This window comes from Cygnus olor, chromosome Z (genome assembly GCF_009769625.2).
Source record: "Cygnus olor isolate bCygOlo1 chromosome Z, bCygOlo1.pri.v2, whole genome shotgun sequence".
Classification (NCBI taxonomy): Eukaryota; Metazoa; Chordata; class Aves; order Anseriformes; family Anatidae; genus Cygnus; species Cygnus olor.
In genome coordinates this window covers 14,981,781-15,006,246 of record NC_049198.1, presented here as the reverse complement: position 1 = coordinate 15,006,246, position 24,466 = coordinate 14,981,781, and the positions used below count along the sequence as shown (strand labels likewise).

General features: G+C 40.7%; 1 protein-coding gene across 1 annotated transcript in view; it reads left to right on the top strand.

Annotated features, from left to right (window-relative positions):
• Positions 1-7,243: 7,243 nt before the first annotated feature.
• Positions 7,244-24,466, top strand: part of OXCT1 (3-oxoacid CoA-transferase 1) — an 89,360-nt gene continuing 72,137 nt past the window's right edge. Inside the window, exons 1-3 of the mRNA XM_040540086.1 lie at positions 7,244-7,711; positions 10,130-10,238; positions 11,688-11,778. Of these exons, the coding sequence (XP_040396020.1) occupies positions 7,628-7,711; positions 10,130-10,238; positions 11,688-11,778 (284 nt within the window). The 5' untranslated portion in view covers positions 7,244-7,627. The remainder of the gene's footprint in view (positions 7,712-10,129; positions 10,239-11,687; positions 11,779-24,466) is intronic.

The following is a 24,466-nucleotide window of genomic DNA, read 5'->3' as shown; positions in this document are numbered from 1 at the left end:
TTGTAGTAAAGTTTTGTGCCACAATACGAGGCTTTATACTGTTAATTCCTGTGGATCATATGAAAATTAAATCTAATTGGGATTTTATATTAATCATTGTAGCATTTAGTATTAAAGCTTTTCTGGTTCTTCATGGGCTGCTGAAGGGGAGGAATTCTGAAATGGGGTGGGGAAGAAGGAACATGTACTTGATAAACTTTTAAACAAGGCAGAGTTGTCATGCCTTACTTTGGCAAGCATTTCTTTTAGAAGAGTTTAAACAGCTGTTCTGCTTTCTTGCCCCTTCTGTCCACTCTTTTTAGGCTGCCTTGTAGGTTGTGCTCATGCAGTTGTGTGTGATGAACATGACTGGGAAGCTCGTCTGTGTTCAAAGCCTCCCCACCTCTTTTTCTGGGCTACACTGAGTGTTCACACATGCATGTGCCTGCATCTTCCTTGCTAGTGCAAGAAGTCCATGTTTCTAGTGCATTGGGTGTGGAATAGGATGTGAAGTGTCAATCCACAGTTCTGGCTGGTGTGCTGGAAGTCTTTTACCTGGAAGTGTGACTGCTGGTATGACCTCTTGAACCTATGCTCAACCAAATGCCCAATCTTTCAAACACATAAGGAAATAAATGCAAGCATACGGATTTTGAAGACCAGTTCTTGTCACAGGTAGCTCCTCCATTATGGCACACAACTGTTGGAGTGGCGAGCCATGATAATAGTGATCAAGGTTTTATTCTGTGTGGTAAACAGGAAATATAAGATTGCTATCCCATGATAGGTTTTCTGATTCCTGTTGTGGATAGCTTGCAATTGAATGAAATTCTGGAAGTGCTTGCTTAAAGTTATTAACACTTTAAATACACTACAAACAAAAAGCACCATACTTATTATTGGATGAACAATTGAGAGTCAAGTGAATTATACATCCTAAAGGCCTATTAACATCTTATGGGAATCTGAGGCACTTTTTGCCATTCCCATAGCAGTTATTTTCAGTTCAGTATATCTAGTTACCATGGTTACTTTAAAGACCTCTGTGCCAAGCTTGGTACAGACGTAGCACCTAATTGAGGCCTTACAGTTTTACATGAGGACAGCCATTGTTGCTGGAGGAAGATAAACAACAAACTGCTCACTCTGCCTGTCTGAGAGTTCAGCAGGATGCCACAGGGTGTCTCCGCTGTCCTCAATCCATTCCAGGTTTTAAATTGGGATGTTTCACAGCACTGATGTCAGTCTCGAATGAAAAACTGTACAAACCCCCAAAAGCAGAGTAGTGAAGTCTCTGTGAACTATTGCAGTATAGCTTCAGGCTGGCATCTGGGAAAAAAAAAAAAAAAAAGTAAAAAAAAAAAGTCTGGACCTTTGAAGAGCTGTTTGGAGCTAGTGAAGTTGAGAGCAAGAGGCCTGAGAGCTTCTCAACAAATAGCTGTGTGCTTGCAAATGCAGGGAACTTACCTGCTGTTTAGGCTTTTTTTTAGCTTTTTTTTAGCTCCCCTTGTGTGTGTGTTTGTAGGACTGTATTTAAAAACAGACTGTTACATTTTGCCAAAAACGGAAGAGCTGAAGGAAATCCCCAAATTTTATGACTAAACAATTCTAAAAGGCTTTTTAAAAGTTGGATGAGTGAATGGTAAGGCTTCTTTTTAAATCACCTTATAAAGAACATATAACAACATTTTCAGATTTTGCCATCTATCCCATGTGTAAGATTAGGTGCCTTCCTAATTCTTCTGTTCATTTGATCGAGACTGAGAAATGAAACCTAACAAGAAACAGCTGTCACATTTTCCTTTTGCATGTTCAGATCATGCTTCCCATCGAGAACGTTGACCAAGCTATTGATGGACTGCTCCACTGTACAGGGAAGGTCTGCGCAGCAGGGAGTTGTTCCTCCAGCAGCTGAATTAGGCAAAGCAATGAAGATGAAAATGTATTGGCACCTGGTTCTGTCAGAGCATGCAGGGAGCTGGCTCCCTAGAGAGTGGATGATAAAATAATTATGTGGGCTTGGACTCTGTGTGTGGATTTGCATGCCAGACTCCTATAGCCAAGAACTGGTGCTTGACACTTAAGCACCACACCCATGAAATGGATGGCAAAGTCCAAGTTTCACCTGTAACTCTGGTTTCCTCTTTGAAATTTGCAGTCTAGGCACGTTGCTTTCCTTCATTTCCAGCTCCACTGGCTGTCCTGTAGTCTCATGGTGCAGGACTAACTGCACTGAATTACAGGGTGTGTGATTTGTTTACTGCATACAATTTCTGCAAATGTGGTTCTGTCTTAGAATCACAGAATGGCTTGGGTTGGAAGGGACCTTAAAGGCCATCCAGTTCCAACCCCCTGCCATGGGCATGGACACCTCCCACCAGACCAGGTTGCCCAAAGCCCCATCCAGCCTGGCCTTGAGCACTGCCAGGGATGGGGCATCCACAGCTTCCCTGGGCAACCTGTGCCAGTGCCTCACCACTCACATAGGAAATAATTTCTTCCTTATATCTGATCTAAATCTACCCTTTTTCTATTTAAAACCATTCCCCCTTGTCCTATCACTGCACTCCCCGACAAAGAGTCCCTTCCCCAGCTTTCCTGTAGGCCCCCTTTAGGTACTGGAAGGCTACTATAAGGTCTGCCCGGAGCCTCTCTTTTCCAGGCTGAACAACCCCAGGTCCCTTCTCATGTTAATGTTTTATACTTCTTTCTATCAATTACGTTATCAAATACAAGGAAAATATTTCATCACTGGTAGTTTAATAAAGTCTTCCTGGGCTCTGAGTTTTAAATACGTTCTGTTTGCTTGTAAGGTTTGTTTGAGCATAACCCGTGCAGCTTATTAATGTAACGTTGAGTTGCAGAATCTGGAAAAGCCTGTTACAGTAGTGCTAACAACATGTGCTGACACGCAGAGTGTCAGCTGCTCAGGATTCCTGTTTCCAATTTGTTTCTGTAGCCCCTTATGTTATGTTTACCTTTAACCCTCAACAACACTAGGATTGGAGTGTAAAATAACCCCATTCTTTCTGCTTGGTCAAAGGGGAAAAAAAAATGACTTTCTTGTTCCGCTGCACCCTTGCAGCAAAAAGCTTCTTCTCAAAAATGAAGAGTGAGAGATTAATAGCATTTACTGAATAAGAATTTAAACCAGCCTCCATAAATATTGATACACAAACATATGCCACTTCTGCAGAGGATGTCTGCAAATATCTGCTGAATGAACCTTTTCTTTTTTTCTCTTTCCTTCTGTAAAGGAATGATAAATCATTTATCCCCTTTCCTGAACTAGTAGACATACCATCAGTCACTGTTGAAGGTTATTATGCTTAACTAATTAAGACAGTGTTGATAACAGTTACTAAATATACATTATTAAAACATGAATAGAAGTGCCAAGGATCATGTCGAGTAATAGATTTTTTTTACATAAAAATGACCCCAATTTTTACTTATACCTTATAAGTACTCCAGCGTTGAATGGAGGTGTAGCATTTCCAGTGGTCAGAAGGACTGAAGTTCTTTATTGTTAAGACTATCATATTGCAGTAATGCATTAACTGTTGATTTAACTGGCAATACTTCAGTGGCTATTTCTACCAGTGCTGTAGTGGTAAAGTTACGACAGCAAATGAATAACTTGCTGTCATAACTTCAGTTCTCTAACTTTGACCAAGTATAAAATGCTCAGTGGCTTTTAAGTAGTTCTTCATAACCATCCATCTTAGCTTGCAATCGTATGATAGAGTGCTGGTGGAAGGGCCCGAGGGAACGGCATGGAGCTGGGACAGGGGAGGGTCAGGCTGGGTGTTAGGGAAAGGTTCTGCTCCCAGAGGGTGGTCGGGCACTGGGACAGGCTCCCCAGGGCAGTGGTCACAGCACCGAGCTGCTGGAGTTCAAGAAGTGTTTGGACAATGCTCTCAGACACATGGGCTGAATTTTTGGGCAGTCCTGTATGGAGCCAGGAGTTGGACTTGATCCTTGTGAGTCCCTTCCAACTCAGGATATTCTGTGGTTCTGTAACATGATATAGAAATTCTTTCGTTCAGTATTGGCTATACGAAAGTTGGGCATCCTGCCTAAAATACGAGTGCTATAATGGAAACTGGAATAGCATGAAACAAACAAAAAATCCCCCTCAAATTATTTTTCATAAGACCTGCTTATGCAGTTAGTTGTTTTTTTGTTTTTAGTTTTTCTTACCTAGGTGAGCCCTGATATTCTATTAAGTTATTCATTGTAACAAAAATATTTGTTGACTTTCTATAAGCTGCTCAGGAGGTCGTTCATGGGTAAAGAACTGCTCTTGCCAAAGAGTTGTTGACTCTTCTTTATTATGTAGCTTCAGGATCCTTCCACATTTTGAATTCCTTTTTGGTCCTACGCTTTGGCCCCTCAAGAGAAAACGTTGACAGAGTTAGTTGGCAAAAGGATTCCTGAGCAGCTCCACAGGTTTTCCTTCCACAATCTTGGCACTGTGATTCTCTCATTTCCTTTAATTTCCATAACTCTTTAGAAGGTGGCTTTTTTGTTTTCCAGTTGATTTTTGCCTTTGGTTTAATTTATTTATGAACTTTCATTTGCTAACTCCCTGCTAATTTTTATCACACATAGTTTTCACTAAACCTGCAAGTGCCCATTTTACTTTGTAAAGAGTATCTTTTTTTCCTTTGTAATTATTTATTTTCATCTGAGCCTTATTAATAAGTTGAATATTTAAGTTCACATTGCTTACTAGTGTAATCATTGGTCAGGCAGGTGGCAGCCCTTTTGTCTTCCTCTAGGTAAATACATCTCCTGTAAATGCTATGAGTGCATCCTAAAGTTTTGAATGGTTTTGCACAGGAGCTTGCAATTATTTTCATGTTCTTAGATGAAATTTATTTATGATTATCCAATGTTGTTATGTCTCTATCATGTAATTCTCAAAAAGTGTCTTCTTTTTATTCTTCCTTTATTTGCTTTTCCCTGTGATATTCCCCTCTTGTAGGAAGATAGTGATGTTATAAAATTATCTTCTTTAAATTTTCTTTGACTTTCCATTCCATATGAAGGGATTTAGATTAATTTCACTATATCCAAAGATGAGTTTCTTGTGCTCTTGAATGATTAATGTAAAAAATACCCCAGTATTTCAAGTAAAAGTATTTAAACACCAACCTCTTGTTTCAGAATTGGGACCTATTAATGCACTGGAAGTAAGTTCAGGTGTTCTGTGTGTATTCTAGATGCCATATAATTTAAAGAGCATTCCTTTCTGCGTGGTGCAGTGCGTGATTTTTCATGCATCAGTAACTGTGGGGTTTTGTGAAATTCCAATGGATCTGAAAGAAAGTAATTTGCTAACTTTTAATTAGGTAAAATCTAGGTGAACTACAAACATTACAGAACTTGTATATACGTTGTTCATTTCAGAGCTCCAGTTCTCCACCCTGTATAGATGGATGAAACAGATAAAAAAAAGTCTGCCTATTTGCTAACTTTGATAACTTTTGCTGGACTTGGGGAAATATTAAGTATTTCACTGTACTGCAGTGCTGACTTTGTCTTAATATACTTGATAGTAGTATTATTAAGCTGGTGGTATAATGTTATACATGATGATTAACCTCCAAAATACATACCTACTGACTTGTTTTTGGCACCAGGTGCTCAACACTCTCCCACTATTCATTTATAAATGTAAATGTGAAAAATGTTTGACTTGCATGTTACCACTGGTACTTGGTTTACTTCATTGAACAAAATAAGATCAAACAAACTACAAGTATCTTTGATTATTTTGGAGACTCTGACTACCTGGTGATAGTCCCTTGTGTGAAGAGCTCGAAATCATATAAGAAATTAATACAAAGTAGCTTATCTAACATCATTTATAAACTACTCCAGAATAAATTATTTTATCTGCTCATTCAGCAGTGTTTGAAACTTGCCAAAATAAGATGCTTATGCCCCAAAACATGTGGACCTTGCACAGTCTTTTTTGAATAATTTGGTGTTATAAAATCTATAGCACCTCATAAGTAAAAGTTATATCCCCCTAATTTCCTAGTTCATTAACTACTTTGTATAGGCAGGATTATCAGCTTTGCATAATAGATGTTCCAAGGAGGTATTATTACTCATGCACTTGTACCTACTGCATGCAGTTAGCCTCCTTCCTCCAGCCTGCAGATAAGAACACCCTTGGAATCCCCACTAGTCCAAAACCCACATGAAATAAATGCTAGTTCTGTATCTAACAAGTACTCAGAAGTGAACAGTTGGGTAAGTTTGTGACAGCACACTGCTGGTTTAAGGATACTGAACTGAACTAACATTTAGATGAACAAGTTTTGCAATACTTACAGAAAAAAATTTCATGAAAGGAAAAAGGATGTAAAGGATTTACACGTCTAGATGAAATTTAGGTAGAACTGAGGTTCAGAAATACAGTTCTATAAAACTTGCCTGCAGATGTTTAGCCCTGAGAAAATACAGACCCAACGGTTACTGCAAGTTCATCAAGCCCCTGTAAAAGGCAGCTTTTCCCACCTAGAAGTGCCCCAGACTTAGCTGTCTAGCTAAATCCAGTGGCTTGGGGAGAGGGGAGGATGTTAGTGACCTGGAGCCCAGCAGGAACATTACCTCCACCATACACTTTGCTGGTGTCTGCAAGGTTTGTGTTATGGGAACTGTCACTACTGGTGTCCTTGAAAGCGTGTAGGGGGCACTTACAGCGTGTGGCACATCAAGGTGACACGGCTGTGCTCTGCTCGTGGGCGCCAGAGGCCCGTGTGTGCCAGGCTCGACCAGCACTCTGAGCCAGATGATGTGCACACTTCAGAGCGAGACTAGCAGCACTCTTTAAAAATTTGCCTCCTTTGCGGTAAATTACCTTGCTGTGTGTTTTCACCGCCATAGCTGAGGAGGACAAGGCTGGCAGCTGTGCTGGAGCGAGCCTGGAAAGGAGAACAAGAGCAGTCTGACAGGCAAGGAGCATGACTGCTCGTCATGTGCTGGGGGCATTTTTCCTCTCTTGCATCCGAGCTGCTGCTTGCATTTTTCTGTGAATCTTTGTTCCACTGGACATCGCCGGCGCGTGAACTGATCGCCTGGGGGTATTTTTAGAAAGCGTAAATAATGGTGGAGGCATGCTTTGAATTCTCCTCCTCGCAGCAACGAGAGGTGCCGGCGCTAAGAGGTCCACGCCATGTGACTGCCTAAGCGAGCGTGCGTCTATTCCAGTCGTCACATTTTCCACACAAACATAGCATCCGACTGCCCGGCGGGGACCGCGGGCGGCCCGGCCAGCCCTGGGGGCCCCGCTCCCAGCCCACACCCCGGTTACACCGCCGAGCCGCCCCTCAACGCTGCGGAGCCGCGGGGCGTGACCCTCCTTACCCCTTCCCTCAGGCGCCGGGCCCCGCCTCGGGCGCGGCCACGTCAGTGGGCGTCGGGGCCGAGCCCCTCGCCCTCCCCCGGCACGCCTGAGCCCACGGCAGCGCCTCTCCCGGCCGGCCCTCGCTCAACCGGCGTCGGACAGCAGCACCAGCCGCCCCCTCCTCCTCCTCCTCCTCCTCCTCCTCCTCCTCATCTTCCTCCTCTTCTTCTTCTCCTCCTCCTCCCTCGCCGGCCGCTCCCTCCCCGCGACCCGCGCAGCCAGAAGATGGCGGCGCACAGACTCCTCCTGCCGCCGCTCGCCCGCCGCATCCTCCTGCCCGCCGCGCGGACACGGGGCGCCGCCGTCGAGGTGAGGGGCGGGACGGCGTCCGTCCGTCCGTCCGTCCGTGTCATCCGTCCGTCCGTCCGCTCGGCTTGCGGCGGGGCGGCGCTGACCTTGGGGGAGACGGGGAGAGGGGATTCGGGGTTCGGCCCCGGACCGCGGCTCAGCCGCTCCGATGAGATCCGTGCGGCGCCTGCCCGCTCCCGTCTGCCCCCCCCCCCCCCCCCCACACCCCTCCCCCCGGTAGCCGCCGGCCGTCGGTTCTCTGCCCTCCGCCTCCTCCTTCGCCCCTTCTCGGTGTTCCGCGGTGGCGCTGGGCGGCAGAGCGGCTCACCTGCTGCCTCCTGGCGCACGTGTTGGGTGCCCCGCGTGTCTCCGTGGGCAGGTGGTCCTGGCTGCTTCTGGCTTTGTTTTGTCGGGTTACAGCTTGCCCTTCTGCGAGGCGTCCTTCCCCTTAGCTGGTCGTTCTGTCGTTCTGTTAGCCCCTCTGCTCCCGTGTGCCCTGCTTTGGGCTGGGGTAGCTAATTTTATTCCTTGCAGGCATGGTGCTGTGCTTTGGACCTAGGGTAGGAGGAATGCTGATAGCACACCGATGTGTTAGCTGTTGCAGAGCAGTGCTCATACGGAGCCCAGGGCATTACAGCCCCTCGTGCTGCCCTGCCAGTGAGGGGCTGGGGGTGCACCGGCAGCTGGGAGGGGACAGGGCCAGGACAGCTGGCCCAGGCTGGCCAAAGGGGTGTCCCACACTGTGTGGTGCTGTGCTGAATGATAAAATGGGGGAGAATTGGCAGGGGTCTGCCATTGCTCAAGGACGGGCTGAGCAATTGCGCTGTGCATCACTTGCTTTGTGTATTCTTTTTTTTTCCCCCCTTTTTCTTCCCTGTTAATCTCCCTTTATCTCAGCCCATCACTTGCTACTCGCCTTCGTGGTTGTGTGATCACCCCTGGCAGGGGACAGCGGGCAGCCACCGTGTGTCACTGAGCTGCCAGGGCCACGGCCACCACCTGGGGCTTCGGCTTCATGCCCTGGCGTGTAGGGACACACTCTGCAGTCGTGCTGCAGTTCCGAAAATGTGTTTCTGAGGGAAATAGCCATGGGGCTATTGAGCATGGGGAAAAGGGTCTTATTTTCAACCAGTACTGTTCCCACTTAATAATGTTTTCCTGAGCCCCTCAAAGCAGAGGAGCATCGATGTTTCCATTGGGAAGGAAAGAAGCCTCCATTCAAAAAGGTTTTCTGAATACTCAGTGCAAACCCTTCTAGCCTTAATTTTATAAAAGAGGCGGTTTATGTAGTTTTGAAACTGAGCCAAAACTACTGCACTGGTTGTAACTGGATCTTAAGACAACTCTACAGGGAAGAATACTGCCATTCTCTTTACATTGTGCATACATTAGCTCGATTATTATTTATTTACTCGTTCTTCTTCTTCTTTTCCAGTCTACAATTTCTCTCTTCCACATCAAATTAGAAGTGGAAACACCAGTAGCTAGTATTTTGACCTCCAAATATGCTCAATTTTTCAAGACCGTGTCAATATAGTGTAGTGGCTTACATGTCAATTGCTGCTGGAGCACTGACAGTACTTCATGAGTATTAATCCATGATAATATTACTGGGAAATGCTTCAAGGGAAAAAAAAAAAAAACATTTTAGGATAGCTGTGATCTAAGAATGCAACAGAGGACTCATGATGGTTACGGTTGAATGGCTTTGCACTATCAAGTCTTGATTTTGGGGTGGGAGTCCTATTGATTTCCCTTTTGTCCTCCTTATTTCATTGTTTGTGGCAGTCTCCCTGATTGTGGGTTGTTCTTCAACAATGCAAATAGTGCTAAGAATGCAGGAGGAAGCTGGGCATCCCTGCTTACCACACTGCCAGCACAGTGCTGTACTTCACATTGCTCCTTGGCGTCCACTCAGAGTTTGTGGTGATGTTGGCCCTCTGCTTCAGCGACTACTGATTATGCTTGGTGTCCGGATACTTTGGAGCTAGAAGCAGTAATGTATGGGTTGGAGCAGTCTACATGTTGCTCAAATTCGTGTTGAGGAATTGCGTTTGTGGGTCTGTTTACAGTAAGTCATGACTTAGCGACAATTTAGGGTGGAATTCAGAAATTTTAAATCTGTTTGAATATAGTGTAATGGATGCAGTTTATATGAGGCCTAAAGCGTTCATAACACATATGAATGTAGCAAAATATGGCTGATATGATTTGGGGGATAGAGAGACAGCAGAGTCCTTGTTCTAGACAGCCTAACCCATGTATCTTTCCCCCCAGCCGTCTATCCCTCCTTCCACAAACGTGTAAGCTTAGTCTTTGTCTTAGCAGTGTCTTCTTCGTACGTCTTCCTCTTTAGTTAGCCAGAGGAATGGTCCTCATTACAGAGATAACATATAATACATTTTATTCAGTTACTTACCTCTTTTAATGTTGTTCCAGATTTCTGGATGCTATTTTTCTACCAGCTGCCATCGCAACACCAAATTTTATACTGATCCTGTTGAAGCTGTAAAAGACATACCCAATGGGGCAACTATACTTGTTGGTGGTAAATATTTAAATTCTTTATGCATGAAAATTCGTATTCTATTAATGAGATAATTGCGGTTCTTTTAATGTTGTCTAATTTGAGAATCCATATTCTTGTATAGGTATTTTAAACAAGTCATTTCCTATCTTGCTACCTCTGCTTGGGACAGACCTTATCAGTAAGCATATCCTGGTTTCTTAGTTGATGGAAAAATCCTCAGAAAAAAATCATTAGCTTTTTTCCCCACTAATAAAGTGTTAGACTTTAATTATGTCAATTTGAATGCAGAAAGTTAATTTGGTCTTTTGGATTAACATCATTACTTCAGACAGTGAAGAAAGGCATTTCGGCGTGATTATTTTTATGCATTCTGTGCTCTGTACTTGCCTTCTCACTGGCTCTCTCTCTGTGACCTTGAACAAATCACCTGAGCTGTGTGATTGTTGGAAGTCAAAATAACTTACCTATGTTATATTGAATGGTTACGTGTAATATTTCCAGAAGAGTCAAGAAATTGTGTCATGTTGGCTTTCAACATGACTTGAGCTCTTAAATATTCGAGATGTTTTTCACAGTTTCATGCTGTTTAACCTCCTGAAAGAAAAGGCAATCTCTTTATTTAACATGCCATAACTGATTTTTAGTACTGAAGAAGAGTAGTGAATGTAATGTTGTAAAACATGGGAAACATCACTAGAGATCTGTAGTAAGGCAAAGAAATGATAATTCTTCCTATTTATCATTTTGCCTTACTACTATCTATTTTTTTGTTGTTGTTGTTTGATAGGAGCAAAAGAAAATCTGAGGTTCAGTGGTTGCAAGTAAAATGATAGTAGTCATAGTATTAGCCTAAGACTGGTGCTTCAAATGTGCTGTCATACTTCATTTTAGGGGTATGAGGTTCTTGCATAATAGGCAGGGGTATGAGGTGCCTCAGCCTGGGTGGAGATCTGAGTTACTGTGCTTCCAGTTACTGATCTTACTCAGAAGTTTAAGATTTCCAGATTCTTATCACCTGATTATAGGTTATGCTGTATGAGAGAACTCTTTGCTCCTCTTGTTTGACATTGCTACTATTCATTGTTACTGAAGGTTAGTTGGGTGGAAAGGGAAGGAGGAATAATGTGTGAAAGGGTGTGAAAGGAATAATGTGTGTAAGTGGTTTGGCCACACACCTGGAGAGCCAAGGTCTTGGAGCCCTGCACCAAAGGCTATTTGTGTATGAGCAAACATCTGATGTCTTCATTGCTTTAATATTGCTAAATTGCTTTAATCCAAACTGGGAAGCTTCCAGTGACTGGGAGATTCCAGTACTAGTGCATACCACTCTTCCCAGAAGTGTTGGTTTCTTTAGTCATATGAAGTGCTCATTCTATTCAGAAAAGACTTAACTAACCAGTGCATGTTCTCACTTCTGATTAAACTGTTTTTCAAATACATTTTCAAATTTTCTTTCATTTTACACAGGTTTTGGGTTGTGTGGGATTCCTGAAAACCTCATTGGGGGTTTGCTGAAGACTGGAGTAAAGGGAATTACAGCTGTCAGTAACAATGCAGGGTAGGTATATGTATGTTTGTGGCTTAATTCCGTTCACGTGAGAAGGCTGATATGTGTGAAAAATACTACTTTTCATCATAAGGTGTCTGAAAATTAATATGAAAAAATAAAAAAGAAAAAAGAAAAATTAGTATGAAAAATAGTTGTCAGTTTTATTTTTGGAATGAGCCCAGAGAGTACATATATATACATATATGTATATATATACATATATATGTGTGTATATATATACCCCAATTTGTCAGGGAGCAATTGTTGCTGTAGAACACAGCAATTATGTATATTTACGTATGTTTAACCGGTTGATTGTAACTGAAAATATCAGTCATTTGTGTGTCTGTAAATTTCTAGATGGGAATTTTTAATTACATTCTGATGCTTTCTGACAAAATTTTATTACAGCTCTGTTACTTTAAAAAAAAAAAAAAAGGAGAGAATAAGAAAATAACCCCACAGCAGTAGAGAATATTTATGATGGATCAATGGAGAGACTTTTTTTGTGGGTCTTGGAATTATTTTTTGTTAAATATTTGCCCATTAAGAAATTCATGTGAGGTTGACAAAATTTTTACATGCAATTTCCCAACTTCTTATTATGGTTATTTTTTTACACAAGCTGGTCATCCAGTGTACCTAACAGTCTCCATGTAGAGAAATAACTACAGCCACTTTTGTTAAAGTGCACTGATGGAATAGAAACAAAATTAAATAAAAATACTGACATGCAGAATGTAGTGATGTGTATTTGAAATTGGCCTGGTCAGTAAGATGGATGTTCTGCTCCTTGCAGCATGTTGGATGAGTAGCATATGCAGGTAGCCCTAAATTTGGTTCAGTAACTTATAATATTAAATACCACCTACAGCAACAAAATAATCTCTGTAATTTGGTTCATTGTGGATTTAAAGAATATTGAAAACCATAAAAAATCCTCATTTATTATTTCCTCTCAAATGCAGCATTCAAAATTAAGTAGTTCACAAAAAATGTAGTAACATGGGAATTTCCAATTGCTGAAGTTACACATCATTACAGAAAAGAAAAAAGGGTAAGAACACTCACACACTAGCATGCTCACACACCAGCTTCCTTACCACCTGGGGTGTATAACTGTATTACCCCAGTAGGTCTAGCTGTGAAAAGACTCTTGTTTCACAAGGCATGAGTTTAGGATGAGCCCTCTAAAAAAAAAAAGTTTGCTAGAGGTACATCTAGGTACTTGCACCAGAATAAGGGAGAGATGGGTTTATGTGAACAGAAGGGTTGTTTGAGTATGAAGAGCTTGGTTCCTTGTGTGAAATGAACGTAGACATCAAACCCTGCTTCCTCAATTCCTCCAGCCTTGCTAAAGAAGTGAATTAGGTTTGATTTATCTAGTAATGCTTTGTGCTCTTTTCATCTGCGTCATTACATCTCTCCTATACTTTGTCCACGGTTTTGTATCCCAATCTGTTTTGTTTTAACTAGACTGAAGTTAACATAATTTAAAACCAGAATATCATTCAAAAATACAGATACGGAAGCAATTATAGCAATTAATAATGAATTAAAAAAATGTGTTTTACAAATCATTGTCCCTTCTCACATAAAATATTTCGAACACAGTTTCTTGGTAATAGAACAAGGGAACACCAGAAATCTCTATGTGGTCTTTTGCACTACCTTTTCAAATGCAGATCTAAACATTAACAAGAGAAAGTACTTATCTACCCTAATCAGCATTGTTTCCTGGATAATAAGGTAATACCAACTTGTAGACTGAAATTAGCAGTGGTAATAGGGAGAAGCATTTCAGAAAATGTTATTCTTTAAAAGCTTGATATCATGAGGGAAAAACTGTATTTGAGCAAAATCAGGCAGTAGTTTTATCTCGGATATATAAGCTAACAAATTTTGGAATATTCTTTAGAGCAATCATTATGATAATTCTGAAGAATTTGGGTTTGCACTTCCAACTAAATTGGCAAAGTATATGGCCCTCCTGTTGCATCAAAAAACTTCTGATGTTTGATAGGTCACACAGCTACTGATTGAGTTCTGCTAGATACAGATATGAGACATTTGTGCTTAGTTCTGTTAAGGTTCTCACTTCTGTTCTCTTCTGTTCGAGTTCTTTGGACACCTTAGAAATAAGCCACCAGTTTTATTTTTGTTTACTTTTAATAAAGTACAGTTATGGTTCTCTTCTTTTTTATTTTTTATTGTTTTTAGGAGAAACTTTGTTCCTATAGATATAATCCATGCAGCTGAAGTTCACAATATGTTAATCTTATTTTTTTTCCAGTTCCTCACGCTTGCCGTTGTGCATGCATAGTAATGAATATAATTTGCATTAGCACATAGAGAGTCACACTCAAACCCCTCAGTATCCTGTTGAAAACAATTTTTGTTGGATGCTAAAAAGGAGACAAAGAGATGAAAATTGTTATGAAAGATCAATCATGTAGAAGAGCTCAATCACTTTCCTTATACCCTTATTTCTGAATGACATGCATATGCATCAATAGAGTGAGTGCACAGACGCTTCTAGGAGACCTGTGAAGGTTTAAGTGTGAAGAGAGAAGCGTTGTGGAATGGAACTGAGAAGCAGACACTTTTTTTGTTCTGTAATACAGAGTATCTAGTATATGACCAAGATTGTTGGTGGTATTATAAGCCAGGTTGGATGGGGCTTTGGGCAACCTGCTCTAATGGAAGGTGTCCTTACCCTGTGCAGCGTTGGAACTGGGTGTTCTTTAAGGTCCCTTCCAACTCAAACCATTCTGTGATTCTCTAATTCTGTGATAGGTTGGAATTAATTTTCCTTGAAAGAGTTGCCCTGAAAATTCTTTGGTCTTTGAGGCTGGAGAGATTAGTGTCAAATGTTTGGTTTTCCATGAATGTTCATGGAAGTTTGATAAGAACCTCGCAGAACAGTATGATGATCTGTGCTTCCCTTTAGGCATACTCAAAGTGTTGGTATTTGAGTCTGTCTCCAGTGCAGGCTTCCACCTCTACAGATTTTAAAGGCATTTCAGACCTGCATCCTCATTTCCTTTTGTATACCTGCTAATGGCTGTTACCTTTGAGGGGGTGTTGGAGCAGCAATTGTGCTCAGGCTTTCCTTGTAGGTGGTATCATATATGATGATTTGAAAATGCCCAAGAACATCAGGGTTTTTCATGAAAGCTAGTTTGTAAAAACAAACAAACAAAAAAAAACTGGTTTTAATCTCATATTAAACAGTATTGTCTATTTTGAAATTAATTTAAGAATATGGCCTCATCTTTTGTTTTTATTTATTAACTATTATATGGAATTTAGCCTGCTATAATTTGATAGGGTTTGACATCTGAATCAAATCACAGATATTGTCATTAATGAAGTCAAAATTCTCAGCACAGTGAGTAAAACCATTTAAGCATCTTAGAATACCATAGCAAAAAGCATAGTGATACTACCAAGTATCGCAACACTAATAAATAGATTTGAAAACTGAAATTCATATGCCCTGCAGCAGTAGTATTCAAAGGGTGAGTTGTTCCTTTAATCTTGGGGTGTCAAGTACTTTGTGAGATGACTAATTTGCCACTTTCCAAGATGCTTCAGGATTCAGTATTTTGCTTTGGTGCTGAGTGTTATGCTGCAACTGATACCCTGCTGCGTTTCATCTTCCTGACTGCAACTGCTTTCTATTCTCCAGCTCTTGCAGCACACAGGAGGTAATTGGCTGTGGTTAGGCTTTTCTTCATCTGGCAGTGGGGTTAGTAGGCAACTTGTAATTGGAGCAGAGAAGGAGCCAAGTATGCAGACAGGCAGCCTCTTCGAGAGAACAGTGCAGCAACACGGATTAAGTCACATGTCTTTCAATATGCGTGAACCACAAAACGTTCTTACAGAGAGATCTGTTTGTGACTTGAAGAGCAGCAAGGGAGACAATGCTTCGCTTGCATCTAGGAGAGAGCAGGAGGAAGTCCTGTCGCACCCTTAACAACTCCTTTCTTTTAGCTGGAGAGAAGGTTCAGCCAAGTTTAGAAATGCTTGGCACTGCAGGGAAACAACTTCAGAGGAGTATGTGGTCACAAGTTCACACCTTATTGTGTTGTGCTACAGTGCAACAAGGAGGAGATTCCTCCTGCAAGCCCTTCCTCGATTCATATGGCTGCTGGCAGGTAAAGTCCTTGTTTTGACCTGTGAAAGCCTTGCCAGGGAGGGGATGTACAGTCCTATATGAGGCGCTCTTGGGCACCTTAGGTAGAAACATGATCCTGCTCAACACACTGCTGGTTGCTGTGCGCTTCTGTAGTGCGTAAGCTATGCACTAGCCAGTGAAATGGCATATTTAAGGGTAGTTACTCTTTTGCCAAGCCAAACAAAGCAAAGTGTTTGAAAGGGAAGCAATACAAATATCCCATATCTCTGCTATTTACACAACGTGCTGCAGGGGAAACTGGGGCTTGTGAACCATGGGAGATACTTAAAGGTACTATAGTGGGTAGGTGTGCTTTTAAAATGCATACTCTCACACCTCCCCTTATAACTTGTTTTGCCTATGTTGTTCATATTTTAAGTATTTCCTTTACAATGTATGATTACATGCCTGTTAAATTTAGAAGATTCTATTTCAGTAACCTTCTAGAAACCATTTTATTTTGTCTTTGCTGCATTGTTGTTTAAATTTGGTTAGCTACATATACATCAGCGCACCCTTATTTTAAATCTTGATTCAGTAAATTCCCAACATAGCTGTGATTGACATACAGTACCTTCTTGCACGTGGCTGTTTTGTCATCTGTCCTATGACTTCATAGTACCTGTTGCATACTGACTTCACGTTATAGTAGACTTGGACATTTCAGGTCAACTTATGCCAAGGCTTCCGTTTTTGCAGGCTTACAGGCCTATTGTTTCAGGATATGTGTTGCAACAAAAATAATCTTGTCATTAACAGTTAACAAAGCCAAATATTTAAAATGAAAGTTTACGGAATTGGCTCCAAATTGTTATTTTTCATTAATTATGCTTCATGAAATGGTTAACTAATTTTGGGTGTAAGTACATTCTGAGATGAATACCTTTATTCTGTCTCTACCATTTCAATAGACTGACTTTGTGCTAGGTAAAAATGAAGTCTGTTAGTTACTTGTACTAGCTGCACATGTGGTCTGACTGTTATAAATGATTTACTTCCCTCTGGGTTTTGTCTGCTTGTGGGATTTAAATATGCATTCTTCCTGAATGCAATAGTATTGAACAGTAGGGCTTCACTTACAGTAAAAATAGAAAAGTCACAGCTAATATATCTGAATTACTAATCACCTGAGTGACCATTTTAAAGGAGGTGGACCACATGCTGTCAGATTATCAGAGGTTCAAGCTATCTGCTAAGAAGGCATTAGCAGCTTTTTGAACCTTTGGTTTCTGTGCTCATTTTGGAGAAGTTATTTTTATGTTACAATATTATACATTACTAAGGAGAAAATATCCTTGTGGTAAATGTTTGGTCATTGTGCCTGTGTGCACTAAGTTACTAGTTCTGCTGAGTCTAATGTATGGTTTTCATAATGGACTACCTGCAGGTAGAGAGTCGCCAGATAAGGAACTATTCAGTGGCAATCTTGTGATGCACAGTTTAGATGGGAAACTTATTGTATGACTGTGCACCCTATATTCACTCAAAAGCATGAATGGTATTTTTCTAGTTTTAACAATTAAATATTTTGTTTTTAAGACAGGTTTAATAAACTTTAACATAGATAAAATTTATCTCGTTTGTTAATAATTACTTTGAGTTAAGTCTGCCATCTTTGACATAAACTTCCTGTTTGTTCTTGTGTATGTAATTCCCATGCCATAATTCCTTCCTTATATATTAATGTATATGTTTCTTTCCTTTTATGTTAAAAAAAAGAAGTGTTCTGGTAGAAGTCGCATCCCAAATTCACAGCAAGTTGAGAAATTTTTCCTTGTAGCATATCAATAAGGTGTCAAGTGCTTCTAACAATCATGAAAGTGACAATCAGTTGATTCAGAGTGAAAAATGTAACTGAAAAAGTTTATGGGAGAGCGTGAAGGAAGCTTGTATGTCACAAAGATACAATCAAGATAATGCTCAGAAGATCTTACATTGTGATGTAATTTCTGCATACATAAGAAATTGTTTAAACACCTCAAACATTCTTTCTCAAGTGAAATACAAGGTCACCAATGACTTATCTTTCTTACATATGGCAAGTTGCCAAAGTAATGGGGAAAGGTCTGTAATATATTTTTAGTGTTAAGATGAATATTTTGGGCAATTTACTTCTTTTTTCCTCTGATCTCTTTTTTTTTTTTTTTTGTAAGAATCTAATTGGGTGCTTTATTACAACTGTTAGATTGTTGACCCTCTTTGAACTGCAAATCCCTCAAGATCTGACCAGGTCATCTTGCTAATTTTAGTGTGGAGGTTATTTAGGATTTTGGCAGGGCAAGTTGTACTAAACTTTGCACTACATGGAACTATTGAGAAATCAGCTCAGAAGATGACTTGCAGGTTGCAATTACAAATGAGGAGGACCAAGTAGGTAAAGAACTCAGCATGTTTGAAGAATTGTGTCAGCTTCATTTTAGAAAAGTGTCAATAAAAGTTAAACTTAGCTATCAGCCAGGAGACTGGAAGTATGATGCATGCATGATGTAATTCACATATTTAATGGATTAAGTCTATACTATTTAACTTCACTGCAAAGGGAAAATAGGGTAAATTTTAAAAGCTCTGAATGGAGTTCGTTGTTTTATTTGTTGTATTAAAAACATGATATGCTACTTCATAGCAGAAAGAAAGACGGAGAGGAGTCCTTGCTGCTGACATAAGTTTCCAATGTGCAGTACTTGTCTTTCTCAAAAATTGTCTGCCTTCACAGCATTTTGATGGACTTGGCATGTATCTGCACTAGTCATTCGTACAAGCAGTGGTGCATCTTTTTTTATGGAGGAGGAGGATGGCAGAGGAACAATACTGTTATTTTGCTGTGAGGCTGAAGCTGAGATGGAGTTACTGGAGTAGAGAGGATGGAGTTTCCCTAAGAAGGCTTTACTAGTGGAGGGAGAAGAGTGCAGTGCGAGCAGTGTGGAGAGTGAGCAGAGGGAATTTAAAGCTCAGTCATGCTGATAGCTTGCAGGCAGGGCTCCATGATTTCAGCAACCATGGACTCCTTTTTCTTTCATCTTTTTCCCCTCGGAGTGAAAGGGGCAGTCTCAGTCTGCTGAGCTGAGGGAGGTTCAGTGCATTGTTTCCTTCATCCTTTGCCATGGGCTAAAAAGGTGGTGAGAGAGATGCTGTGAGTTCTGGAAGCTGTGACCTGCCCTGCTTTCTGTCCTACCTCTTCCCTCTGACTGGGAGTACCTTAACACACTGGATCTCCAATACTTCTCTCTTCCTCCTCTCTTCTCAGTTATCTTCCCTAAGATAGTTTCTACCTCTCTTTTCTGCCTTCCATTAACCAGTTCTCATTAGGATAGGTGGAAAAATGTCCTAGGAGAAAGGAAAGAAATAAGAAAGTTAAAAACAGTTTCCCTCTCTCTGTTAGTTGATTCACACCCCTCATCTTCCTCTCATTCTCCATGTACTCTCTTGGTAGTGCAGGACAGAAAAGAAGCAGAAACAGTGTATTGGCTTAGCTGGCTCCTCACTAATCTTTCAACCTAATGCGTAAGGGATTACTGTGGGACATGCTCTCACAGCTAGATGACTGGACAATGCAAGACATCAAGTGCTGCTAGATGAGTGATTGCCCACATTTATTTTATCCTTGATCGCATGCACTTAGGTGTTTTCTGGCAAAGGCCATCCACTCATTTTCTGCACAAAGTCTACAAAGGATCATGTTCTGATGCTGCCAGGATTGCACTTTGTGATGATTTTTGTGGGGCTGTGAATGTGCATCATTAAGAACTTGGATGGTTTCTTCAGGCTTTTTTCATGTTGGTCAAGTTTCACGCTGTAGTTAGGGCAGCCCCTGAGCATGCAACTTTAAGGCTGTATTACTGACAAACAGATAGTGTTCGGTCCATACCTCTCAGCTTGGGAGCCTACCTGGACTTCCTCAGGAAGTGTGAACCTAGCGGGAGACACAAGCTGTGTAACTTGGAGCAGGTCCTCTTGAGGACTGTAAAGCTAAAGTTACAAAGTAAAAAGAGACTAGATGAATCCTCTTTTAAGTGGATAGAGATGGAAGAAATTATTTCTCTTTCCCACTTCCAGCCTCTTGCCAGGAAATTTTCTAGCTCTGGAACGGATCTGTACATTATCAGGTTTCACGCATAGCTGTGCAGCGCTGTGACTTGCTGAATGCCTAGAGAGAGACTGCTCATGTATCCCCAGAAGCTGACTAGTGTACTCATATAAAGCACTCTTCAGAAGAATATCTGTATGTCAGAAACCTTGGGACTGCAGCAGGACTAACCAAAATAGTAGGACGAAGAGAAGTATGTTTTTTTGCAGCAACAGCAAGTTTCAAGAAACTCTAGTTTCTGCTTGAGGAGGGGCCTTGCCTGAGTATTTTTATTGCATGGTTTTCTTTCTCAGTCTGTGGTCTTCAGGGATGATGTAGTTACCCTCCCAACCTTCCAATCCCCATATTGTAGGAGGAGGAAGGTCAGGTATGTCATCATGTTAGCTCCTCTTTGGCCAGCATATTTTTATACTACAAAACCCAAATATACACGTTAACCTTTCATATCCAGTGACTTCTGGTCTTGGTGTGATCTCCTAGGAATATCCACCTCAGGTCCCGGAGAATCCTTGGGCAGCAAGAACGGAGAAAAACTTCTCTTTAAGTGACATAGAACAAAGCCATCAAGCTAACTGATGCTGCTCACTAGCAGTTTCCAGTGTTCACAGTAAGGGCAGCTAGTCCTTTATACATATACTTGTGCTTTTCTTTGATACATATAAATGTCTTTACAAAGGCAGAGGGGAGAGTGTAATTAGCACTGTTTACTCAAAAGGAATGAAAAGCCATCTTACGTCTTTTGCCAGAGCAGTGTGACATCCCAAGTCTGCCTTTTTGTCTGAATAATATGCAAATTTCTGTTACCTGCTTCATTGGGCTGTGTAGGGCTTGTTGGTGTGTGAAGCTTGGAAACTTCATAAACTCATATTCCCTGTGATGCTGTAGAATGTATTTTATTTGAGACTCCAAGGAAATAAAGGTCTGAGAACTGCAAACTACCTTTATCTGGAGTGCAACATAGGCATGTTGTTGAGACTATTTGAAGTGTATTTGAGATTTGTGGGCTAGATCCACCTGGGAGTCTTCTTTGGCTAGTTTTTTATTAGAAAAGGCTGACCCTGGTTTTTGACAGGAAGATTTTGTAAGTCTGAGAGGGACAAAACAATAGAAAGGAATTCATTACTGAACAACCAGGCTTGCTGGATTGTGATTACATTTTCCGGTCAGTGTCATGTTAGATCTCCTTTTCTGTATTCGTTTCATGTATTCTATAGATTAAGATTTCATCCTAATACGGAACGGGAAACTTAAAGAAATCTTGATGGCTTTGAGGGTAAAAGAAAGCATTCTCTGTCTCTGTACTTTCCTTCTCCTGACAGTACACGTAAAAGCTGTAACAACTTCCACCACGCCTCTATCCTTCCTGTCCAGAGAAACACATTTTTATTAGACTCACCTTTGTTTAAATTTTTAAGGGACTGAACCCAGCTTCAGGATTCATTCTTTCCCTTTCCATTCACTCAGTGAAGGATTTTTCTTCTTAAAGCTATTATCTGATAGCAAGGGCATTGCCTGCAAGAGAGATATTTAGGGATAACATTTTCAGTATAAACAAAGCTTAAAAATTCAAAGAAACTTTTGTGCCCAAAACAAAAGGACCAAGAAAGCTGTAGAACATGGGAAGGGAGAACAAGCAATTAACAATCACCCTAAAACAAACAACAAAGTTACACTGAATGAAATTTCCTTAAATCAGAAATTGTTTTTTACTTTCATTCCAGACTAGAGATATTAAATAAAGGGCAAAGCATGGGGAAAATGGGAAAGAGAATAGCTTTTTGGCAGTTGTGTGAAAAGTTGGTTTCTTAGAATATGCAAGTGTAAGGAAAAAAACACAGAAAACATAAATTAGGATGAACTGTTCAAAGTGAGATTTTGGAGGGAAATGAAAAATAATGTACATGAAAGGTTATTGATGTGCTTGAAAGGTTATACAGTGTCCATGAAAGAGTGTTTTTCAGCTGGAAACCTGAATGCATGTTGCATATAATTGACATATGATATAAACATATAGGATGAGTAACAGCAAATGGATTTTGTGATGCTTCTCTGAAGATGAAATCCCAGGGAATGGAAGTAATTCTGTGCGGCAGGCAGGCAGAGCTTCTTGGTGCATGATTGTCTGAAGGCAGAATGCCTCTTCTCATTGTGCTAGGAAAAAAAGACTGCATGGCCTGTGTGCTCAGTGACTGATCCTCACTGCAGTTTTATTTTCGAATAAATTGACCTCCTTTGAGATATGGAGAGTGACTTAGAAACACCTTGGTTTGAGTGTGACAGAATAACTTTTTGTTTAATTCTTAGGGGATTTTTGTAACTACAAAACTTTGTTTGAGAGGTGATACTTTCCTGCAGTACATGAGAGAAACAAACATATCTGTATGGGATCTTGAATGAAGATATGCAGAATCCTGCTAAGGACTATATGCTCCAGTAGCTGCTGCTTAGCCTGTGGAAGCAGAGAGTAGAAGTCTTGGTGAAACGAGGCAGAAATTTCTTTATAACCATTACAAATTCGCTTTTGGCCCTCTGCTGCAATTCCTTTCTTATGTGCATGTGCGATCACAATTTTGCCTGCGTGCAGAAATCTCATGTCTGCCTCTTTCTGTCTGATAGCAAATTCCAATTTGTAGACAGTTCAAAACACTGCTCCACCATAAAGCTCTGCAGACTGTTACTTAATGTACCTTTTTTTGCTGTGCAGTACTCTAGTTATACAGCCCCTTTAAACTGCTGTCAGATATTAGCTGGTCTATCATATTTGCTCATTATTATCTTCTATAATGATAAATCGGGGTTTGATGGTTTTCTTTTGAGAGGGTTTTCCTGCTCTGACTGACACTACAAAGCAAATTGTGGTGCTTGTATTTTTATTTATTTTTAATCCCTTTCTTTGCCTGCAAGACTTCTTGTTTTACTCTGTTCTCATCTTTTTTAGTTCCAAGCCTCTGGAATTTTTTCCTGTGGGGAGTTAGAAATATAGGTTGTTTCCATGTGGCACAGATTTTATTCTCAAGGCTTTGGCATGCTGGAATGCTTTTGACATTGTATGGTATTGCATCAGAGCTGGTTTTCTTTTATAGGTCAGAGTTAGAGAGTGGAGAAAGCTTTTTTTTTTTTTTAAAAAAAAAAAGTCAAGTTCTTTACATCTAGAGAACAAAAAATAAGCTTGAAAAATCATACAAGAGAATTTTGTTTTACTTCCTCATGCGTAGTTTCCAAATTGCTTGTGTATGCATAAAAGTAGGCTGCCAAGTCTTAAAATAGTCCTCATTATACACGCAGCTGGGAAGGCTTTCTGACTGCACATCTTGCTCTGTGCAGCTGTTGCGAGTACTGTGATAGGAGGGGAATAGCTGGTCCTGGTACTGCTCTGCTCAGCCCCTTCTCACTTTGCGTAAAACACTGCAACGCATGCTGCAGTGCTGGCAACCAAAAGGGTAGTTGTGCTGTTGTATCGGAGGGCGAGTCGGGCCTGGTACAGCCTGGAGAAGAGACAGCTTGGACTCTTTAGTGAATTTGGGTTAATCACGTAGGAGAAGCATTCAAAGGCATCCCCTGAGCTACCTCATTCTGCTTGAAACTTAGACTTTCAATGCCTCAGTGTGTGGAAGAACAGCTGCTGTGAGATAAGCTTATGCTCTGCGTTGATCTGTGGGGCTTTCTGAACAGTAAATGATGGGAAATACTACATATTACGTACCACAACAGAAATACTGCATTGGTCCAAGTTAATTAACCAGAATTAAACTTCAGAATAAAAATGTATAAACCTGTGGATTATGTTCACCATTACTGCTTTTCTATTATAAAATAAAGACTGATTGTGTGCTGACTTTTTGAATCTGGCCTTTTGAAAGGATGCCAGGAGGTCACAGCTGAGATGTGTAAAATGGAATGCTAAAGTAATGGAGTATTAATATGCTTTGAATGAGGTTTGGTTGTTGTCTAGCAGGTTATTTCCTTTGAACTCCACTATTTATTGTGCAAAACAAATAACTCTAGGCACACTCAGCATCAGTACTCTTTTTTTTTTTTTTTCTTTCCCATTGCCATACCAGGGTTAGGGGATATGCTTAATGATAATTTGGGTAATGTATAAAGGAAAGTGGTCTGATGCATTAATTTCTTCATGTGGTCATTGGTGGAAAGAGATAATTTCTGACTATCTAGAGAAGGAAGAGCACTGTAGACATCATGGTGTAAGAATGCCAAGAGGGTGAGATTAATATGGATAAATGATATATTTCATATAATCTTTAGTATAATAGAAATTACTGTAATTAAAAAATACAGACAACCTTTGGGAAGCTCTTCTTCAGGAGTGGTGGTTTTCAGTACGATGTGTGTATTGTAAATGCATACATGCTAATTACAGTGTGCTGGGTGCTGGGTTTGGTTTCTTATAGAACACTCGTAATATTTTTCAACAT